This window comes from Bubalus bubalis, chromosome 2 (genome assembly GCF_019923935.1).
Source record: "Bubalus bubalis isolate 160015118507 breed Murrah chromosome 2, NDDB_SH_1, whole genome shotgun sequence".
Lineage (NCBI taxonomy): Eukaryota > Metazoa > Chordata > Mammalia > Artiodactyla > Bovidae > Bubalus > Bubalus bubalis.
In genome coordinates, this window is record NC_059158.1 from 114892042 (window position 1) to 114913631 (window position 21590).

The following is a 21590-nucleotide window of genomic DNA, read 5'->3' on the forward strand; positions in this document are numbered from 1 at the left end:
ATTGTCATAGGATCAAGAAAAAACCATGATTCCTTAGTTTTAGTTTCTTCTGGGGAAATCAGCACTGATCCATCTTTGATTCATAACTCAGTATCACTGGGAGATTGTTCTGGTTCATATAAAATGCCAAAAACACACCTCACAATCTGTAAAATCCAACCAGCGCTCACTGCAGGCTGTTTGTCTCAGGGTAACTATGAGTCTTTGGCTTAGTGACATCATGGAGTATCTATATTTCACATTCAAGGGTTGTATCGTCCATGTTTGTTCTTGCGACTGAGCCTAGACTTCTCCTGTGAAGTTGTATTGATCGTGCGATGGGTCTGCTGTCTTTTTTTTTTTTTTTTTTTTTTTGCTGTTGTACTCTCTCCACTTTAGAATGCTCATGGGGCACATGTACAGCTGATGCATTTGTTGACTTAGAAACCAAACTGAAGATTTCTTTCCTTTATTCTTGTTTCTGCCTTTTCATAGGCTATGACTGCTCATGCTCAAGGTTAATGAAAGCTGACTATACTTTACTGAAACATAATAGACCTGGCTGACCCCCCAAATATAACAGTTAACACAAGATTTCAAATACAGTAAAGTGAATCCTGTTTGTTAAGTAAATTGCCTTATTCTAGTATAAATCTTATTTGAATTTCATTTTACTATTTTAAGTAATAAGAATGCTGCTGCTAAGTCACTTCAGTCGTGTCTGACTCTGTGCGACCCCATAGACCGCACCCCACCAGGCTCCCCCGTCCCTGGGATTCTCTAGGCAAGAACACTGGAGTGGGTTGCCATTTCCCTCTCCAATGCATGAAAGTGAAAAGTGAAAGTGAAGTCGCTCAGTCATGTCTGACTTTTAGCGACACTATGGACTGCAGCCCACCAGGCTCCTCCGTCCATGGGATTTTCCAGGCAAGAGTACTGCTAAGCTCATGCAATTAACTACTTCAGATGTAATGATGGATTTTAAATAAGGAAATATATGTGTTTTTTGTAGTTTTTTTAATTTAAAAAAATTTAAATTTTGTTGAAGTGTAGCTGATTACAGTGTTTTCTTAATTTCTGTTGTATATCAGTGATTCAGTTATACATATATTTATAGATATTTCCATATTCTTTTCCATTATGGTTTGTCACAGGATATTGAACACAGTTCCGTGTGCTATACAATAGGACCTTGTTTGTCCCTGAAAGTTTTCAACCCTTAACAGAGGGGGCAGTGTAGCCAAGCAGAGTCCTAACCTTTTTAGCTACTGCAGAATATATTCTCTGACCTTTGTGTCTAGGACACAAGGTGAGTGTCCGGGACAGTTGTATGGTTGAGGATGTTTGTATTTATTGCTCCTTCTCTTGATTCTCCATCACCATCATCCCCAACTAGGAAGGCAATGCTTTGTTGCAATGGAGAAAAGGTGCTCTCTTGGAGCCATTAATTTTGGGCAGTCTCTGACCTGTATTTTTACTTTGTTGCTATTCAGTCGCTCAGTTGTGTCCAACTCTTTGTGACCTCACGGGCTGCAGCATGCTAGGCTTACCTGTTCTTCACTATCTGCCGGAGTTTGCTCAAACTCATGTCCATTGAGTTGGTGATGCTATCCAACCATCTCATCACTGTCACCCTGTGCTCCTGCCCTCAATCTTTCCCAGCATCAGGGTCTTTCCCAGTGAGTCATCTCTTCGCCTAAGGTGGCCAAAGTATTGGAGCTTTAGCTTCAGCATCAGTCCTTCCAATTATTCAGGTTGATTTCATTTAGGGTTGACTGGTTGGACCTCCTTGCAGTCCAAGGGACTCTCAAGAGTCGTCTCGAACACCACAGTTCAAAAGCATCTTTGGTGCTCAGCTTTCTTTATGGTCCAACTCTCGCATCCATACACAACTGCTGGAAAAACCATAGCTTTGACTAGATGGACCTTTGTCAGCAAAGTGATGTCTCTGCTTTTTAATACACCATCTAGGTTTGTCATTGACTTTCTGGATATTGACAAATAGTAGGTCTAAGTGATTATTTTTTCTTTTTCTTGTTTGCACCATGCAGTCTGCCGGATAGTTCCTCAACCAGGGTTGGAACCCTGGCCCTTGGCAGTGAAAGCACAGATCCTAATCATTGGACCACCACAGAATTCCCTACATGATTTTTAACTGGAGAGTAGGCCCAGGTGGTCTAAAAAGCTTGGGGCTGGTGCACTGAGACGACCCAGAGGGATGGTACGGGGAGAGAGGTGGGAGGGGGGTTTGGGATGGGGAACACCTGTATACCTGAGGCGGATTCATGTTGATGTATGGCAAAATCAATACAATATTGTAAAATAATTAACTCCCAATTAAAATAAATAAATTTATATTTAAAAATAAATAAATAAAAAGTCAAAGCTAGCAACTATAATCTCCATCTGCAGAGAAGCCTCTTTGGCCAAATCCAGTTTAAGTGTGTGATGGCACATAACTGTAATAACTGATCTGCAGTGACCATATCAAAAGTGGTTAGGCTTCTTTCTTTGGTTTTGGTGGATGAACCTTGGAAATATGTGTGGGTACATGAAGTATAAGCACAGAGCAAGAAGCCAAAAGGATGGATAGTGGAATGAGAGCATCCTTTCAACTTCACGTTTGCAGTACCCTTCTGAGGTCATCACCATCTGCTGTTTGTTGTGTAACTTCTCTGAAATTTTATCCATTTATATATGCATTTATTTCTGTGCATTCAATCTATTACTTTGTGTTATTGACTCACTACATTTTGCAGCATTACGAACTTTTTTCAAAGCGCTTAATGAAAACGTCTCATAGAATGAATGTGTGATAATTTACTAAGTCACTCCCTTCGAAATGGATATCTAAGTGGTTAATGGTTTGCTGTTTCACATGTATAATAAATACTCTTGTATGTATTCTTTCGGGAATTGTGGCAGTTCAAGTATAGAGTATATTTCTCACAGTATAACTGCTGGGTTCAATGTATGTGTAGCTTACATTTTGCTAAACATTTCCAAGTTTTCCCACTGAAGAGATTTTCCCATGATATTGAATGAAAGGACTTGTATCCCATGCCCTCACCAACACTTGGCTCTTAAAACATCCTTTTATTTTTGCCCTTCTAATAGGTGAAATAGAACTGGTCTTCTTGTATTCAGTATGTTTGTCTTATGTTTATTGGCTGTTTTAGATTCATTTTTCTGAAGCTGCTTGTTCATGTCCTGTCTTCACTTATCTCAAACTTTTTTAAAACTAATTTTTATTGGAGTATAGATGCTTTACAATGTTGTGTTATTTTAGTTTCTGCTGTACAGCAAATAGAACCATTTATATGTATACATATTCTTTTAGATTCTGTTCCCATATAGGTCATTACAGAGTATTGAGTGGAATTTCCTATGCTATACAGTAGGTGCTTATTAGTTATCTATTTCATACATAGTAGTATGTATACGTCGATCACAACCTCCCATTGTATCTCGCCTTTTCCCCTTCAGTAGCCATAAGTTTGTTTTCTACATCTGTGACTCAATTTCTGTTTTGGAAATAGGTTCATTTGTACCATGATTTTTTTTTTAAAGGTTCCACATATAAGCAATGTCATAAGATATTTGCTTTCTCTGTCAGACTTACTTCACTTAGTCTAACAATCTCTAGGTCCATCCATAATGCTGCAAATGGCATTATTTTATTATTTTTTATGGCTGAGTAATATTCCATTATAAATGTGCCACATCTTCTTTATCTATTCTTTGGACTTTAAAAAAAATGCTGATTTATAAGTATTCTTATGAAAAATTGAAGTATAATAGATATACATTACAGTGTCCTGATCAAAATTATACATTTTAAATCTTCATGAAATGAACACATCTGTGTAGCCACCACTCACACTCACTCATCTTTTCACCTGGGAATCCCTTCTGCCCTCTCCCAGTCATTGCTCCTTGCCCCAGAGGTAACCGCTATCCTGAATTCTACCACCATACATTGCTTTGTCTGTCTTCAAAGTTATGCAAATAGAATCATAAATAGACTGTCTGTCCAGTGACTGCTTTTTTGTTTGTGTTCTTTCCCACCTTATCATTATTTGTTGAGACTCATACATGTAATTGTGGGGAGCTGTAATTTGTTTATTGTCACTGTTGTGTGCTGTTCCATTGGATAAATATACAGTACCAGCCTCTTACCCACTCTACTCTTACTATTTGGGTTGTTTACAGTTTTGACAATTAGGAACACTGCTACTGTCAGCATTTGGTAAGCATCTTTTGGTATCCATATGTGTGCATTTCTCTTGGATACAGGGGAGTAGAATGACTGGGTCATAGAGCATGACTAGCTTTTATAGATACTGGCAACCAGTTTTCTGAAGTGTGCCAATTTACATTTCTACCAGCAGTTTTTTTTTAATGAATTTTTAAAAATATAAATTTATTTATTTTAATCGGAGGGACTACCAGCAGTTTTAAGAGTTCCAGCTGTATCATATCCTTAGAAATGGTCAGCCTTTTTTTTTTCTTTTGTCGTGGTATCTCTCTGTGGATTTTAATTTTATTTTCCTGGGTGACTAACGAAGTTGAGCATATTTTCGAATGTTTATTGGTCACATATCCATCATCTTTCATGAGGAGCTTGCTTAAGTCTTTTGCCCATTTTCCTAGTGGGTTGTTTTTCTCTTTCTTATTCATTTGTTAGACTTAACATATTCTGGATTCAAGTCTGCTAGTAGTTATCAGTGTTATAAATATCTTCTACCCTGTGGCTGACAGTTTTGCTCATTAAATAAGGTCTTTTCATGTAGTTTAATTTAATGATCTTTCCCTTTATGATGAGTATATTTAACTCCTATTTAAGAAATTGTTTATTGCCCACAAGATTATGAAAATATCCTCCCATATTATATTTCAGGTATGTCCTATGTTATCATTTACTTAGTGTATTTATATCTATAGCTCATCTACAGTTGTGTTTTGTGTATGGTGTGAGGTAGGGTCAATGGCCCAGTACCATTTATTGAAAAGACCTTTCTTTCCTCCACTGTACCTTAGGATACCTTTATTGTCACCCTGTATGTGTGGATCTTTTTCATTCTGTGATCTCTTTGTTTATCCATGTGTCAGTGCTATTCTGTCTTAATTACTATAGCTTTGAACTAAATTTTGATATCTGGTAGTGACTGTCTTCTGTGTTATTCAGTACTATCTGACTCTTCATTCTTTGCTTTCTACTTAAACTTTAGAATCAGTTTATCAATTCTCATTAAAAAACTGCTAGAATTTTGATTGCTAATAGTAACTCTTCTAATCCACTAACATGGTATGTCCCTCCGTGGTGTGCTTACTCTAATTTCTCTCAGCAACGTCTTATTATTTTTCTTGGTAGAGCTCTTATGCATTTTTTATGTTTCCCCTCTAGATATTTGATTTTTATGCTGTATCTTTAAAAATTGTATCTTTTTATGATCTGGTATAGAAATAACTGGTATTTGTGCATTGACTTAATGTCTGGTGGCCTTGCTAAATTAACTTCTCATTTCTCTTTGGTTCCCTGGTTCTGTCTGCCAGTTTGCCATACACCCCTGTCCTAATATCTGGGGATGTTTGCAGAGCTGCGTGCAGCTTTGAGTACCTTTCCTCTGTACATTTTCCATCCAATCTCAGTTGTAGGGAGCATCTTCCTGCTTTGTGAGCAAGAGAAGGCTGCCTGGCTGACAGTGGGACCTCTGCTCCTTTCCCTGCATAAGATTTGATTGAGGTGTATTATCAGCTCTCAGCACATTCCTTCTATATTCCTATAATGTAAGTTTTAATGTATTTGATAGATACATTGAATTTACTCTTTAAATTTGGGTTTGGGTTGGTCATTTCTTAGTGTCTCTGGTCATTATATTCTTTCTCTAGTTTTCCTTGCTTCGTATTGCTTTGGTGGGTTTTATAGAGGACAGTGATAGGGAAGGAGAGGAGAAAAGTCCTTTTTCTACCTTGTTTAACTTTTATTCTCTGAGTGATAATGTTAATGGTTCTCTAATGACTTTGATTCAACTCAATTAAATACATATTTTTCAGCACCATTTTTTTTAACCAAGTCTTTAAAGTCTTATTCAGTGTATTCTTCTTCCCCACAATATGTTTTTTTTTTTTTTTTTTAAAGTTCCATTAATAGTTGTTTTTACCAAAGAAGTCCAATGTGTGGTGTGGTGTCATTAGGTGCTGGACTAAGGGGCATCTTAAGTCATCTGACAAGGCTGGACTTGGGTGGCAGGATCTATCCCCTTGCCAGCTCTCATTGCCCATGGCATTAGCTTTTGATTAATCCTTGCGTGTTAAATAAAAAGCCAGATATTATTATTAGGTTTAGAGATTTTGCAAGCATGTATTGCTCAGTAAGCATTTATTAAGCAGCCACTGTGGGCTGGTGCTTTCAGAGACCCTGGGGATAGAAAGTTGAATACTATGGAATGAGCCTGACTTCAGGTTTTCACAGGCTGGTTGGAGAAGACACCAGGATTTCTTCTGCGTGGTGAAAGGTGAGGGCAGCAGGGACAGGGGCTTTGGGTGCCAGAGGAGAGATGCTAAGCCAGCTAAGAAATAATGGTTTGAGAATGAGCAGTCAAGCTTCAAATTTCTAGCAACCACACTCAAACAGGGGCTTCCCAGGTGGTGCTAGTGGTAAAGAATCCACCCGCCAGGAGATGCAAGAGACACAGGTTTGATTCCTGGGTAGGGAGGATCCCCTGGAGTAGGAATGGCAACCCACACCAGTATGCTTGCCTGGAGAATCCCATGGACAGAAGAGCCTGGCAGGCTATGGTCCATGGGATTGCAGAGTCGGTCATGACTGAGCAGAGCAGACACTCAAACAGTAGTCTAGAGACAAAAAAATGTCAGGGTTCTGTTTTAGGAAACTCTCCCACCTCTGTTTTCTGTGCAGTGAATGCTTTGTTTATGAGGCAAAAGTAGCAGCGTTCTGTCAGGAAGGGATGGTTAGGACTTTTAGGAGGCACATTTTATCAAATCACTGGGCAAGTCATGGCTGTATCGCCAGCTCATCACAGCAGCGAATGGCATAGTACATGCTCAATAAGTATTTGTTTATTGAATGAAGGAAGACTGAGGAGCTCAGGCTGCTCTGGTTGTTCTGGAGAGGGTTGCAGGTTAGGGTCTGAGTATCATCTGAGGACCCCTGGCCAGGCCTGTCACCCACAGGCAATAGAGCTGTGCTGGTATCCCAATAACTAAAGCACAGGGGGGGCGGGAGTAAAATCATATGTAAGGGGGATTGTTAGATACATGCAGATGATGTTCCCCCAAGAACCCAGCTCCTCCCCTTAGTTCTGGCCAGTGAGAACTTTGGAATGAATGTAGCAACCAGTGAGGGTTGATGGGTTACTCCACTGACAGCAGTCTGTAAGTGATCATCAGAGGTCGGTAATTGTGTTTCCAATCGCTCTTCTGCCTGTTTATTCCTGGTTTGTAGAAGAAGCAAGGAGAAGGCTATGGCATCCCACTCCAGTACTCTTGCCTGGAAAATCCCATGGATGGAGGAGTCTGGTAGGCTGCGGTCCATGGGGTTGCTAAGAGTTGGACACGACTGAGCGACTTCACTTTCACTTTTCACTTTCATGCATTGGAGAAGGCAATGGCAACCCACTCCAGTGTTCTTGCCTGGAGAATCCCAGGGACGGGGGAGCCTGGTGGGCTACCGTCTATGGGGTCGCACAGAGTCGGATGTGACTGAAGCGACTAGGCAGCAGCAGCAGAAGCAAAGTGAAAGTGTGCTGCTGAAGAAACTCTAGCTTGAAAAACTGGGCTCTGGGCTTTTCATCCCTGAGCTAGTGCTTCTTGTGCCTAGAACCCCTGAGAACCTCTCAAAACCTGATTTCTCCCTATTAAGTGGCAGTTGTCCCATTCACATTCTAGGAAGACTCATTCCCACTCTGGGATGGGGTGAGTGCCTTTCATGGTACACCCAATGAAGCAGAGAGAATGACCATCTTGCTGTGTGTTGGAAGGAGCTAGATGCCCTGGTCCAGGGTGGAGACTCTCCCTGGGTTGTTTTCATTCTGACTTCATTTGAATATGTGTGTACTCTTTATTAGGACTTCCCTGGTGGCTCAGACGGTAAAGTGTCTGTCTACAATGCAGGAGACCCGGTTCAATCCCTGGGTTGGGAAGATCCCCTGGAGAAGGAAATGGCAATCCACTCCAGTACTATTTCTGTCTGGCTCTTGACTTTCTGAGTTCAAGACTATTCTGGCTCTTCCCATAGTCCTAGAGTTTTGCTCCTTCTAGATGCTCCAAATTCTCCTTCAGGGAATGGGCCTTACAGAGGCTGCTTTCTCTGTGACACCCAGCAGAGTGCAGGCTGCCACTTCTGTTTGCTAGGGAATGGCTGCTTGGTCACCCATCGAGGCCTCTCTGCATGTGGAATCCTAGTCCTGTCTGCTCTCTCCCTGAAGACTCTATTCACTGCAAGTTGGAGCTAAGGGGAAGGTGTTATTTCAATCAACTAATCAACCTGAGTGTTTCCATGTGTTCAGGCAGTGATTTAGGTATGTGAGAGACACCAAGGAACAAAAACGAAAAGCCTACAGCCTTTGTGGTGCTTACATTCTTGTGGGTGAAGGGGACAAATTGAATACAATATTCATAGATTAGTAAATGGGATGGTGTGGTAGATGTATGTGCTCTGGATAAAGGAGAACCCTGCTGCTGCTAAGTCGCTTCAGTCATGTCCAACTCTGTGTGACCCCATAGACGGCAGCCCACCAGGCTCCACCATCCCTGGGATTCTCCAGGCAAGAACACTGGAGTGGGTTGCCATTTCCTTCTCCAATGCAGGAAAGTGAAAAGGGAAAGGAAAGTCGCTCAGTCGTGTCCGACTCTTTGTGACCCCATGGACTGCAGCCCACCAGGCTCCTCCGTCCATGGGATTTTCCAGGCAAGAGTACTGGAGTGGGGTGCCAATTGCCTTCTCCAAATGAACCCTAGAGCCTGCTAAAGGGAAGGTTGCACTATTAAGTAGGGAAGTCAGGACAGGCCTACAAATTGAGCTTTGAGCAGAGACCTGAAGGCAATGAGGGACTGGACCAGCTGGATTCTGGGGTAAGAATGCTCTGGGTGGAAGTACTAGCTAGAACCCAGGCTTGCAGGAGTGTGCCTGGCTCGGGAGGTCAGTGAGCAGGTGCAGCTATAAGGGGAGGAGGTCAGCGCATGGGGCCTCATCCTAGGCCTTTCCTGGGCATGGGGCAGGTAGAACCACTCTGGCTGCATGTTGAGAATGGGCTGGGGCAGAGGTGCAGGCAGGGGGACAGTTAGGAGGATGTGGGAAGTCCAGGCAAGACACTTTGGGATTTTCCTCCTGTTATAAACCTGAATGCCAGTGCATCTTTTACAGCAAAGCAGCCCAGGTCACCATAAATGACATTCCCTGCCCCAGAGCAGTAGCTCAAGAGCAATGATTTCTAACATCTTCATACACATTCTTGCTGTGGGTCACACAGGTTATTGTGTGATGGGATGGGGGAAGGAACTTTATAGCTACTTTCTGTACATGACTGCCTGTCTCTTGGTGACGTGGAAGAAAGAGAGAAACCTTTATAATCATCTCTGAGGTCTTGGCAAGGACTCTCTGCAGATAGGCAGATCCCTGGACGGTGGGTGGTCAGTGCCCATGGCCTGACAGGGCTAATGAAAGCTTCTCAGATTCCAGGGAAGATGAAGTTCTCAAAGAATGGTGTAGGCTTCGAGAACTGACCCATGATACAGCTTTCTGTAATTTGCCAGGAGCCACTCCTGACACTGGAAATGTCAGATGCTAGTGTTCGTGAAGCCCACGTGAATATTTAGCAGGCATTTTGCTGGGTATTGCAGACATGAGGATGACACTGCTATCTCTTCCCTTAAGCTGCTCAGGGCTATACCCTCAAGCCTGCCTGGTCAGCTACATACCCAGAGAGGCCCGTTGAGCGAGGCCAGCCAGGTCCAATGCTGCAGGAAAGACAGCTGCCCGAGAACATGTCCTGTCCGAACTCAGCACTGGCTGTGCTGAAAGGGACTGCCCAGCACCAGCAGATCTCGGGTTTTCGAGACAAGCCAAAAATTCAGGTGGTTTTTTTTTCCATTCCTTCCTTCCTTTCCTCCCTCCCTCCCTTTTCTTTTCCTAATTTGTGAAGTCTCTCAATTAAAAATGTTCATATTTCCGATACTTGAATCATACTATATGGGTCGAACAAATACTTCTAAGTTTCATCCTCAGGTGGCCCTCTTGCAGATTCTGGTCTAGACAGAGCACAAGGTTGTTACTGCGCTGCCGCTGAGGACGAGTAGCTGAACAGGTTCAACAGCCTTGTTGATTTGTTTTTCTAACCGCGTTCCCTCTGTCCCTTCAGTGATGACTGAATTCAACATCCTGTCACTCATTTGTGGTAGTACGTTACATTCTTGTTTGAGTGGGAGGGAGCGTCTGAAAGCTGTCGGAGGTTCTGTTGAAGTGAGTCAGAACATCAGTCAATTTTGTCTCCTCCTGCTGCCTAGATTGCAGCCAGTATGATGAAATTGGATGATGGAAAGATGGGTTCACAAGTCGAGTTAGTTCCATGGCTGTGGGTGAGGTGGTTGCTAGGCATCTGAGTGACAGAGGTGGTCTAATTAAAGTGGGATTGATTTATTAATGGAGCTTTACTGGGTACATAATTTAACAACTCAGAGGTGTTATGGGGCTTGGGGTATTACTAAAAGAGTGCTAAGACTCAGGACAATTATTGCCTGGCTTTGGTGAGAATGACAGATGGGTCCTCATTGTTGGTTAAATTTTGCCTGCAGTTGAAATGGCCTTTTTTGTTTCATCATTGAGGGGCTCCAGGCCTCAGTTGCCTCGCTGGCTCTCTCACCTCCCTGTGCATTTCCAAGGCACTTTGTCTGCTCCTCCCGAAGCCTCTCTGGGAGCCCACTGCTCCTGCTGCTTACTCAGCTGCGTGATTTGCATGTGGTGTGGCCCTGACAATGGGTTGCCTGGGTCTGATCCATTTTCCAGCTGTCCTTCTGTTTGAATTGGAGTTTCCAGCTGAAGTGATTTCTGGCCGGAGTGGGATTTATTTAAAGAAGGTCTGGTCTTTAACTAGACCTGTATAAATATTTATTTAGGACTTCTGTTGCATGTGTGCTTCTGGGGGTGTAGCTCTTATTACCCCCGTGACATGTCAGTGAAGGAAGACTGTAAGACACACAAAAACTAGGGAGGCTGGCGGTCCCTTAGGGGGGAAGTGACATTTTGCTTGTGTCCCTGGCCTGTCTGCCCCCACTGTGCTTCTGAGAACTCTTTGGAGGCATTTCCAGGCTTCTCATGTAGGTGATTTGGCCTTGGGAAATGGGTTTCAGAAACAGAGACATAATGAAGATGTGTATGGTAGCTTGTGTTCCTCTTAACTGGAAGCTCATGTGTGCTCATGAACTCACAATGCCGCCTGCTCCCTGGTGTGCATCATAAATATGATTTCTACTGCATTGTTACAAGTTGGGTAACTTTTCCCTCAAATAAAATGTATTTCTTTTTCTAGTTTGAATGGACGTATAGGCTGGTTGTGGAAAATATAGGCAGTACAAAGAAGTAGAAAGAAATCTACTCAAATATTTCCACCCACCAAAGATTAACTGCTGCTATCATTTGATGGATTTTTTTAAATAAAAGTTGTTTTCAGTGCATTTTTAGAGTGTAAATGTACAGTATCACATATATCATTTTGTTGCTTACCTTTTATACCTATTCCCAAACAATAAGGAGATCTATTATCTCACGTAGCTCCCCTCTTACTCCCTTTTGTCCCAGACCAAATGGCCTCATACGTTGCAGGTACTCCACCTCAGGGCCTTTGCACTGACTCTTCCCATTATCTGGACGTTTCTTCGCCTAGGTGACTGTGTGACTCACTCCCTCACCTCCTCCAGATCTTTGTTCAAATCTCACCTTCTCGGTGAAGCCCCTTCTGACCTCTCCATTCAGTCTGCACCTATACCAGCCAGGGGGCTTCCTTAGTGGCTTGGACGGTAAAGAATCTACCTACAATGCAGGAGACCTGGATTCGATTCCTGGGTTGGGGACATCCCCTGGAGAAGGGAATGGCAACCCACTCTAGTATTCTTGCCTGGAGAATTCCATGGACAGAGGAGCCTGGTGGGCTACAGTCCATGGGGTTGCAAAGAGTTGGCCATGACTGAGTGACTAACACTTTCACTTGTCAGCCAGAACTGCTCCTGACCTGGACCCATTCCTTTCCCATGACACCAGTACTGAAGGCACTAAATACATCAGCTATTTATTGTCAATATTATTATTTTTTCTGGTATGCTAAAATAAGCATTAGCCAGCAGTACACTTGCTAAACATTTTTGAACAGCTATATATATAGCTTATTCTTTAAATGGACCATTCTTTAATCACTACCCTACTGCTGGATATTTAAATTGTGTCCAGTGTTTTGTTATTATAAATCATGCAAACGTGCTATGAACCTTTTGGTAGAAGGTGTTTGTCCATTTCCTAGGCATTAAAAGAGATTTTTGGAAAAGGGATGATTTGCATCAAGATGTATTATATCCAGTGATACAAACTCAACTCAGACTGGCTGAAGTAAATTAAAGGAAATTATTGGTTTATGTATTTGAAAAACATAGGGGTAGACTTCAGGTGGGGCTGATTCCAGATGTTCAGTCCATGTCACCTGGCTTTGGTTCATTATCTTCATATCCGCGTCCCTCTGTGTTGGCCTCATTCTAAGTTGGCCTTCATCGTTGAGGGCAAAATTGCCACTGGCAGCTGCTGTTCTCATGCTGCCAGCTCTGTGTCCCCTCTTAGAGAGACATCCTCTTCCAGGATTTTCAGCAGAATCTCAGGACAGGTTCTCACTGGCTCACATTGAATTGTGCCATCTCTGAATCATTAACTTTGGCCACAGGACGGGCGTAGGCTAGAGTGGGGGTCATGATGACATCCCACCCAAACCCCAAAGTCTGAGGGTAGGTGACCTCCTGTTTCCCAGAGAAGACTCAGGGCCCTTCTACCCAAATGGGGAATGGCTGCTAGGCAGGCTCCAAGCTACAGATCTTCATTTGACTTAGGAACATCCTAAGGACTCTTGAGTCTTAATATATATATAAAAAAAGCAAGATAGCAGGGAAAGTCAGAGGAGCCCCGTTGCTATGTGTTTCTGGGTGTGTAAGGTCAGCCTAATCAGATGGCAGGCTGCTTTCACCATCATCATGGGGGAGTGAGAGGTGGGGAGTAGTGTAGGTCTCAGCTCCTAGGGGAATGACACTCGATGGCCTGTAGGTAGTACTGCCTCCCTGAGTGCATGGTTCAGTGATGAATATTAGAGACAGTCTCTGAATGTGAGGAGCAGAAACATTGCTGAAAATTTCCCCACTGGTACCAGTGGTATCCAGATGAATTTGGAGACTGCTGATAGTTGGAGTGTGTAGCCAAGATTCATCATCTGTACACTTTTGTACCAAATTGAAATGTGGAGACAGGTTTGGGATGAAGTAGAAAAGAATATCTTTATTGCTTTGCCAGGCGAAGGGGGATACAGCCAGCTAATGCCCTCAAAACTGTCTATTCCAACCTGGAGGGGGTAGTGAGTTTTATTGCAGTGGTTCAAAGAGGAAGGCGTGATCAGCTCATAGACATTCTGTGATTGGTTGGTGGTGAGGTAATAGGGAGCATCATCAACCTTCTGGTCCTTACTGGTCTGGGCTGTGAGTGCTTGTGGACAGCATACAGTTAACTTCTCCCACCTCATGGGAGTTTCAGTATATACAAAACTGCTAACAGATCCCTGGAATAGGAAATGGCAACCCGCTCCAGAATTCTTGTCTGGGAAATCCCATGAACAGAGGAGCCTGAAGGGCTACAGTCCATGGAGTCGCTAAGATACTGCTATGTATATATCCCTTGAGAGGGAACCAGGATCCTGTTGTAAGTCTGCACTATTGTTTCTTGGCTGCTCCTCCCTTGTCTCTACATCCCCTCCCTTCCCTTATTAGAATCTGCTGTTTGGAACTCAGGGAAGGCCTTGGAGGCTGAATGAAGCCTGTTTCCTGCAAACAAGAAAACGAGTGACGCGGAAAGGCTTTTGCATGCAGGGCCCTGCTTAATTTCAGGTGCTCTATTCAGGAGCAGCTTCAGTATTAAATAACCTCGCACCGTGTGCTGAGAGCCACAGAGACTTCATTACCTTCAGCTGGACCTCTGTGTCAACCAAGAACAGCCTTCCTAGGAGAGCATTGCCCTTGCAATGGGGTTGGATCTTGCCAGCTTGCAGCGAAATGGCCCGAGATCAAAAGGGCCGTTTCCTCTTTGTTGTCCAGCATTGAGTCTAGCACCTGCATGAAAGGCACCGCTGGACTTTTGATGGATCTTTGCTTGCTTCCCAGCTCCCCTCAGCCATGTACATGTGGGCTGCAGGGCCACCTGCCCTGTAATCTCTGCCTTGGTGGGTCCTTCTGGCCCAGGACTTCTTCAAATGGAACTCGTTCTGAGCATGAGGGAGGTTGAAAATGCCAAGATGAAAGCCCCACAGTTGGCTCTCTTTCTGTGGGAGCAGGGGCTGTCTAAACTAGTCCCACCTTTGAGGCCCTTCTTATCCCAGAACTAGATATGTCTTTTCCAGTTATGGCTCCCCACACTCCCGCCCCCACCAAAAGTCATTTACTCTTCAGAAACTCCTAAAAAGCTGACTGATCTCTTCCACTGGGTCCTGTGCTAATGCTTATTTGCTGTTCTGTCATCTCAAAAGCTTGGGGATTGTTCCCACAGGACATCTGCCAGAGCTGTAGCCAAGTGGAGGGCCCTTCAGTGCGCCCTCAATTCCCCACACAATCTTCAGCCGTTCTCATCTAGAAAATTAGATGGAACCAATTTAGAAGTAAATGGGACATGGGAATGCCTTCCTTCTCTTCAGGACTCTAGGTGGTCGTGGAGCCCTCCTGCTCCCATTTTCCTTGATGCATGGGGATGTAGAACAACATAAAGATTTCACTTGTCCTATCAGTGATTCATCCACTGGGCAGGCTTAAGCCACACAAGCAGAATTTTCCAGTATAGTTCTGAAAGTACATGATATCATGGGTCTTGACTGCCATGGAGTCAGGGAAATCCCACCCTTCAGCGGCTGTCTCCTCTGTTGGATTCTAGAGTCTCTGAGACAAGGTTCCTTGTGTTTCTTAATAAAATCAAGTGGGTGTCAACTTTGAAATCTGTAACTTGTGGAGCCCTATGTCAATGTCACAGGTGTGGAGACCTATAGCAAGGTCACAAGACAAAAATCTCTGGAATTAACCAGGTTGCATAGCAACTGTTGCCATGAGCCTCCTGATCTAAACCTGCCAATTCCTTGACCCCATATTAGGTAAAAATACCCATTCTATTTAATCTACCCTGGCAAAGGAATGGCAACCCACTCCAGCATTCTTGCCTAGAAAATTCCACAGACAGAGGAGCCTGTGTTTATACCCCATGCCTGTCTCTCTACTCCTCAATCTGTGTAACAAACCATGGCCAACCCTAGCTCTGATGTTTCCAAGTTTCAATTCCAACAGGGTAAATTGACCAACTAGAATCGCAGTCTCAATTATTCATTTATTTTTTAGTTGGAAACTTTACTAGAACACTTGCCAATCATGTGTCCCAATTATCTATAAAAATCAAGTCAGTAGTTGGTTGCTTATAACATTCAAAGGGGCTTCCCTGGTGGCTCAGTGGTAAAGAATCTGCCTGCCAATGCAGGAGACTCATTCAGTCCCTCGGTTGGGAAGATCCCCTGGGAAAGGAAATGCAATCTACTCTAGTATTCTTGCCTGGGAAATTCCATGGACAGAGAAGCCTGGCGGGCTACAGTCCATGGGGTTGTGAAGAGTTGGACACGACTGTGACTGAACGACAACAGCAGCATTCAAAAATCCATCAAATTGTTGCTAGGCAAAGAAGATAGGTGTATTGACATGCTAGATTAGGTCTACCAGGAACTTGGTCAGAGTTGGGAGAAATGAGTTCTTAGTGTATTTATCAGCTACATCCTTTATAACAATAAAATTCTTAGATTCTATTTCTGCTACACAGAGGACTTCCTTATACATAGAAAATGAAACATGTTTGGGTTGCCCTGGGTTGGATGACCACCCCCTCCGCCCTCTGTGGCTGAGGGCAGGAGTACAAAGCCCAATATGGCTGCCTGGGGTCCACATGGATAAGCAGAGAGCAGCTCTCAGAGAAGGGACATGTGCTGAGTTGAGTGGGAGTCCAAGGGGATGTTGACTTCCATGCTCTGTATCCACGCCTTCCTTACTCCTTGAGTGAGTGCTTGTAACACCTGGGCCTAGAACAATCCACTTCACAGCCTTGCTGACCCTCGGGGTTGGGTTTCATTCTTTATTAGTGACTGGGCGTGTGCTTGTTTAATATGGCTTTTGCCTGGAACCCTGCCTTATTAAGTCAAGTCGAGAACTGTCTTGGAAGCTGCACGTGGTTTTGGCACAGAACAGATCACAGAATCGGAAAAAAAGTGCTACCCAATTGACTTGCACCCCAAAAGGTAGATTGGCTTTTGAGTATGGATGAAATATGTCTTAATTATAATTGTGGCACCTACTTTTGTAGACATCTCTTGTGTAAGATAATTTATTCTTATTTTCCTAAACAGTTTTATTGAGGTCCACACTGGATTTTAAGCTCTGGAGGGCAAGAGATTTTTTTCTAACTGTGCTAGCAATGGTGTGTGTATCAGTAAATACCTTATTATGAGAACAGTTCAGATGGTTACAGTTTCACTTTCAAAGTTTAATATGGTTCCTACCCCTCTATTCCCAGTTGTTAAATTCTCAGAGTCTCAGCAGTCATTTGATTGACAATCACTTGAGCGTTTTCATTCGGAAGCTGGCCCTTTGGTGCTTCAGGGTACAATGGGAAGGGAGGTCCTTGCAAGTGAAGTCTGGAATCTTCATATCACTCTTGAATTTTTTTTTTTTTTTAATTCTCAGATATGACAAGTACAGTTAATTTTTAATTTCATTCTCATAGAACTTTTCCAGTGATATTTAAAAGGCCATATCAAATATATGAATACTCTCACAAATGAGAGAAAATATTCACAAGATCTTAAAATATTCTGAATAATATTTTCTTTCTTTTTAGCTGTCTCCGTTATGAGGTACAGCGCCTCTGCTTTTGGGTTTGCAGTAAGTAACCTGAAATGTACTTTTATGAAGTTTTGCACGTTTCTCCCGGGCCCACAAATCTCACGCTGGGGCCTCTGATTTAAGAGGGTGGTTAGCAGATGAGAGAGAGAGCATAACAAACATACCTTTTATGGAAGTTGTTTCTACAAACAATTATAATTTGATAGAAGTAAACTGCAACAACAGTGTATAATTCTCAACAAGAGATCAGGGCCACCATGTTTTCTTTAAATCCTTGAGAGGATTTTTTTTTTTAGGGTTTAACCCTTTCCCCAGCCCCGTAAGGTTGTAGGTTTGAAAATGGGCACACACTGAAGTGAAGCGTTTGCTGGTGTGGGCAAAGGTGATGTGAGTTAAGATGGGGCTGCCGTCAATAGGATGTCAGTCTTCAGCCAGACTAGGGGTACCCTGGTTTCTGAACCTGCTTCCTGATGGGAGCTGGTTAGAGAAGATGGGTCTCAGATACTGAAAACTTGGGTAAAGTCTCCCCACATCTTCAAGAGAGCATTAGTGCTTGTAGTTTTCCAGACGAGAAGTGTGTTGGGGTGAGGTGATTCATGCAAAGAAAGCTCATTTCAACAGCTCTCCTGCTTCAGGGCTTCCTGTACCTGATGGTGTGTGCTCCCTGTTCCCAAAGCCACTTTTCCCGTTGTTTTGAGGACTTAATGCTTTGAGGCTGGCAGATTCTTTTCAGAATCTTTTGAAAGGTGTGGACTGTCTCTCCAGAAATTACACACACGTCACCCTCCTACCCTGCCCACCTCTCTCACTCACACTCCTCTCTCCTTCCCCTCCTTTCTTCACTCTCTTCTTACACATTCACTTGTTCATTCGAACAAAAGCATTGGTTTTTGTATCCAATTTCACAGTGTTGGCAGACTTCGTGGAGCACCCTGGGTGACCCCACCCTCACCCCTGGACCCCAGGTAGAATAGTCCTATTGAGAGCCAGAAACACAGAGTCCTTGGCCCAAACTCTTTGCTTGGGATGGACAGGAAAATGCTGAAATTATCTTGCCTGCCCTGGGGAGATCAATTTCACATCAATTTCACATGTGTCATAAGTGTCATCGCCCCACCCCCATCTCCAGCGTGCTGGCAGTCAGGGGTCCCTGGGGCAGAGCTCAGCGCACATAGAGTGTGGCTCTCCCCGTACCCCTGGCAGCAAGTGGCCAGGAGGAGCCATGACCCTGGCATCACGTGGGCGTGTTTTGGTGCCCTGACTTAGAATTCCCAGGATCTCCACCTTGAGGATGCTGAGTGGCCAGCATTGTAATGATGTGAAGCCTCTTTGCTCTGAGGTCACTGGTTCAGATGTTCCAAGTCACAGAACAATTGCCATGTGTCTTCACAGTTGTGACCTATTAACTCTGGAAAACCACTAATACTGTGTCTCCTCCTCCTAGTTTGATGCCATCCTCGATGTCCTGTCATCGGCGATTGTCCTATGGCGTTATAGCAACGCGGCCGCTGTACACTCTGCCCATAGGGAGTACATGTAAGTGGATTTTTATCTTCTTTCACTTTGCAGAACCCTTGCCACGTAATCAGGCTGTCAGCACGGCTCACCTTGCAGCTTTGGTACAGTGATGAGAATAAGGTCCCCAAATTGCCTTTGAGAGTGGCTGGTGTGATATCACGTAGATGATTGGCCCCTTCTGGGATGCTCAGAGAGATGGGATGTCCCCTTATAATTTTCCCTGTTCTCTGCTCTTGAGCCTGGAGTGAATGTTCGTATGCTTATTTGTCTGTCCATCCATTCATCTATTCATCGATCAATCTGAAACTGCACAGCTCAGATTGGGACTTGAATCCACTGTCTTAACTGAAATCATACACTCAGTCTCAGGACTTAGTGAAGCTCAGATTCTTTATGTCTCAGCACAGAAAGAATTTAGTAAAAGACACAAAGTGACAGCTAAGAAGTGGATTTATTTAGAGAGATACACATTCCATAGATAGAATGTGGTCTGTCTCAAAAGGCTAGAGTGGCCGTGGGAGAAACACACTCCACAGAAGAGAATGTGGGCCATCTCGGAAGGTGAGAGACCCTGAAATATGAGGTAGCTAATTGTTTCCTTTAAAAAAAATTTATTTGTTTATTTGGTGTGCCAGATCTTAGTTGTGGCACGTGGAATCTAGTTCCCTGACCAGGGATCAAACCTGGGTCCCCTGCATTGGGAGCATGCAGTCTTAGCCATTGGACCACCAGGGAAGTCCTGGGGTGGTTAGTTTTATGGGCTGGATAATTTCATAGACTAATGAGTAGGAGGATTACTCCAACTAGCTTGGAGAAGGGACAAGGATTTCTAGGACTAGGGCCATCACCCACTTTTTGGCCTTTTATGGTTTGCCTCAGAACTGTCACGACACTGGCGGGTATGTCATTTAGCTTGCTAGTGTATTACAATGAGCGTATGTATAATGAGGCTTCACGTCTACTGGGCGTTGACTCTTCCACCATCTTAGACCTAGTTGGTTCTAACCACTTTTTGTCATGTCCTATGTCAATGCCCCCATATCCTATGACATATGCCCATGTCATTCTTTTAAAGGTCATGCCCTACCTTCTTCCCTCCTGTTTTAAATCCATCTAACAATTCATTCATCCTTCCATCTTCTTTCTCTTTATGTTACTGAAATTTTTGTTCCTTTGAATTTTCATGCTTTTTTTCCCATTCTTTTTAAGTAAGATGTGTTCTCCACTGTGATTTACAGAGGACATTTTGAAAGCATTCTAAATTATTCTACTTGTCTTCTGTCCTTCTGTGTATTAGAAAATATTGCTTCCTCAGTCTCCACGTTTCTTGGGTGATTATTTGTCTTTGAAGTACTTGTGTTTGTGACCATAAAGCGTGTGTCTTTTTCAATTTCCGTTTTTTATATTCTTGGTAATTCCCAGGTTCCAAAGTCAGATTTTTTGACTTTGAATCTCAGCTCTGCAACTTGTCAGCTTTGTGACTGTGGGTACCTATCTTAACTGCTCTATGCTTTGTTTCCTTATCTGGAAAAAAAGGGGGTCTTTGACAATTATGTAAGTGAGATACTAATCATCATGATATATGACATAATATCATATTATATATATAAACTTATGACAGTGTCTGGCATGTAGTTCAGTAAACTTTAGCTGCCATCATTATTAATTATTAAGGGGGTTCCCCTGAGACTGCGTCACTGTGGCTTGTCATTAGAGCAAGAGCTTTACTCCACTTCTATAGCTTTTGGACATCTGAATACAAATGAGGAAATGCCCTGTTGTTTGTGGAGGTGCCCAGACAGGAGGTACTCTTGATGGAGAACCTGTGTCACACTCAGCCATATAAATGTTGAGTGTCAGGGGACTCAGGAAATAGTAATATATCTGAGGTTGCTTGTGCCAAATGGAAGGCTTTTGAAAGATGATGCCAAAACTGACTCGCAAATGAGAGCCAATTTTAGTTTAGTTTTGGCTTGAGACAGAGCACTAAAGCTCCTTTTGAGTGTTAAATTAGCCCTTTTAAGAAATATAATTAAAATATCAAATCTGTGACATCATAGATGATGTTATTTAGGATAAAGTTAATTTTTGAAAAAGTGAGTCAGTTTACTGGTTGGAAAAATCAAGAAGCAATAGTAGTAAACTGATTTTGCAAAAGATAATGATGGTTCCATAGTGATCAAAGTTGAATTACCACCTGTCTAGCCAAAGGAACCCTGAATATGTCTACCCAGGCTGTTGCTGATTGGTCTTTGAGGAATACAGTAAGAACAGTCTAGAGAGTACAGTATAGAGATATGCTTGACTTTTAAGAGCTAGTCCCTATCATGTCAGATGAACACATTCTTTGGATCCATAGTTCTGTTACCAACATGGCAGCCACTGAGGCTTTTAGCATTTATATGTGGCTGCTCCTAACTGAGAGGTTAATACACACAGCAACTCACTATTAACAGAGGTTAATAAAATATACACCAAATCCCAAAGATGTAAGAAAAAAAGAATACAAACATTTTATTAATATTTAGAAAACAATATGGATTACTTGTTGATATAAGAATATTTGGGATATATTGGGTTAAATAAACTATTACAATTTTACTTCTGTTTACATTCTTAATGTGGCTTTTAGAAATTTAAAATGACATATGGGACATGTATTAAATTTCTGTTGGGCCTTGCCCTCTGAAAAGAAAGCTCTTCCCTCTGCCTTGCTTATTTTAGCATTAATAATCCAGAATTTGATTTGCAATTCTAGAAAGAATTGTGCTCATTGCTTCTCAATTTCTGTTTTCTAATTTGCTTTTTAAATCTGATTTCCTTTTTGCTAAAGTGAGTCTCTTACATATTAGTCACAAAGCCACAAATTATTGTGGCTTTTCTATAGTGTTGGGATCTCGGTGAAACCAGGT

The 21590-nt window shown here is 42.9% G+C and overlaps 1 protein-coding gene across 1 annotated transcript in view; it reads left to right on the forward strand.

The window, feature by feature from the left end:
- The window catches only part of TMEM163 (transmembrane protein 163), a 270059-nt gene that overhangs the window by 152697 nt on the left and 95772 nt on the right, over positions 1-21590 (forward strand). The window contains exons 3-4 of the mRNA XM_025261843.3: positions 17156-17199; positions 18605-18696. Of these exons, the coding sequence (XP_025117628.1) occupies positions 17156-17199; positions 18605-18696 (136 nt within the window). The remainder of the gene's footprint in view (positions 1-17155; positions 17200-18604; positions 18697-21590) is intronic.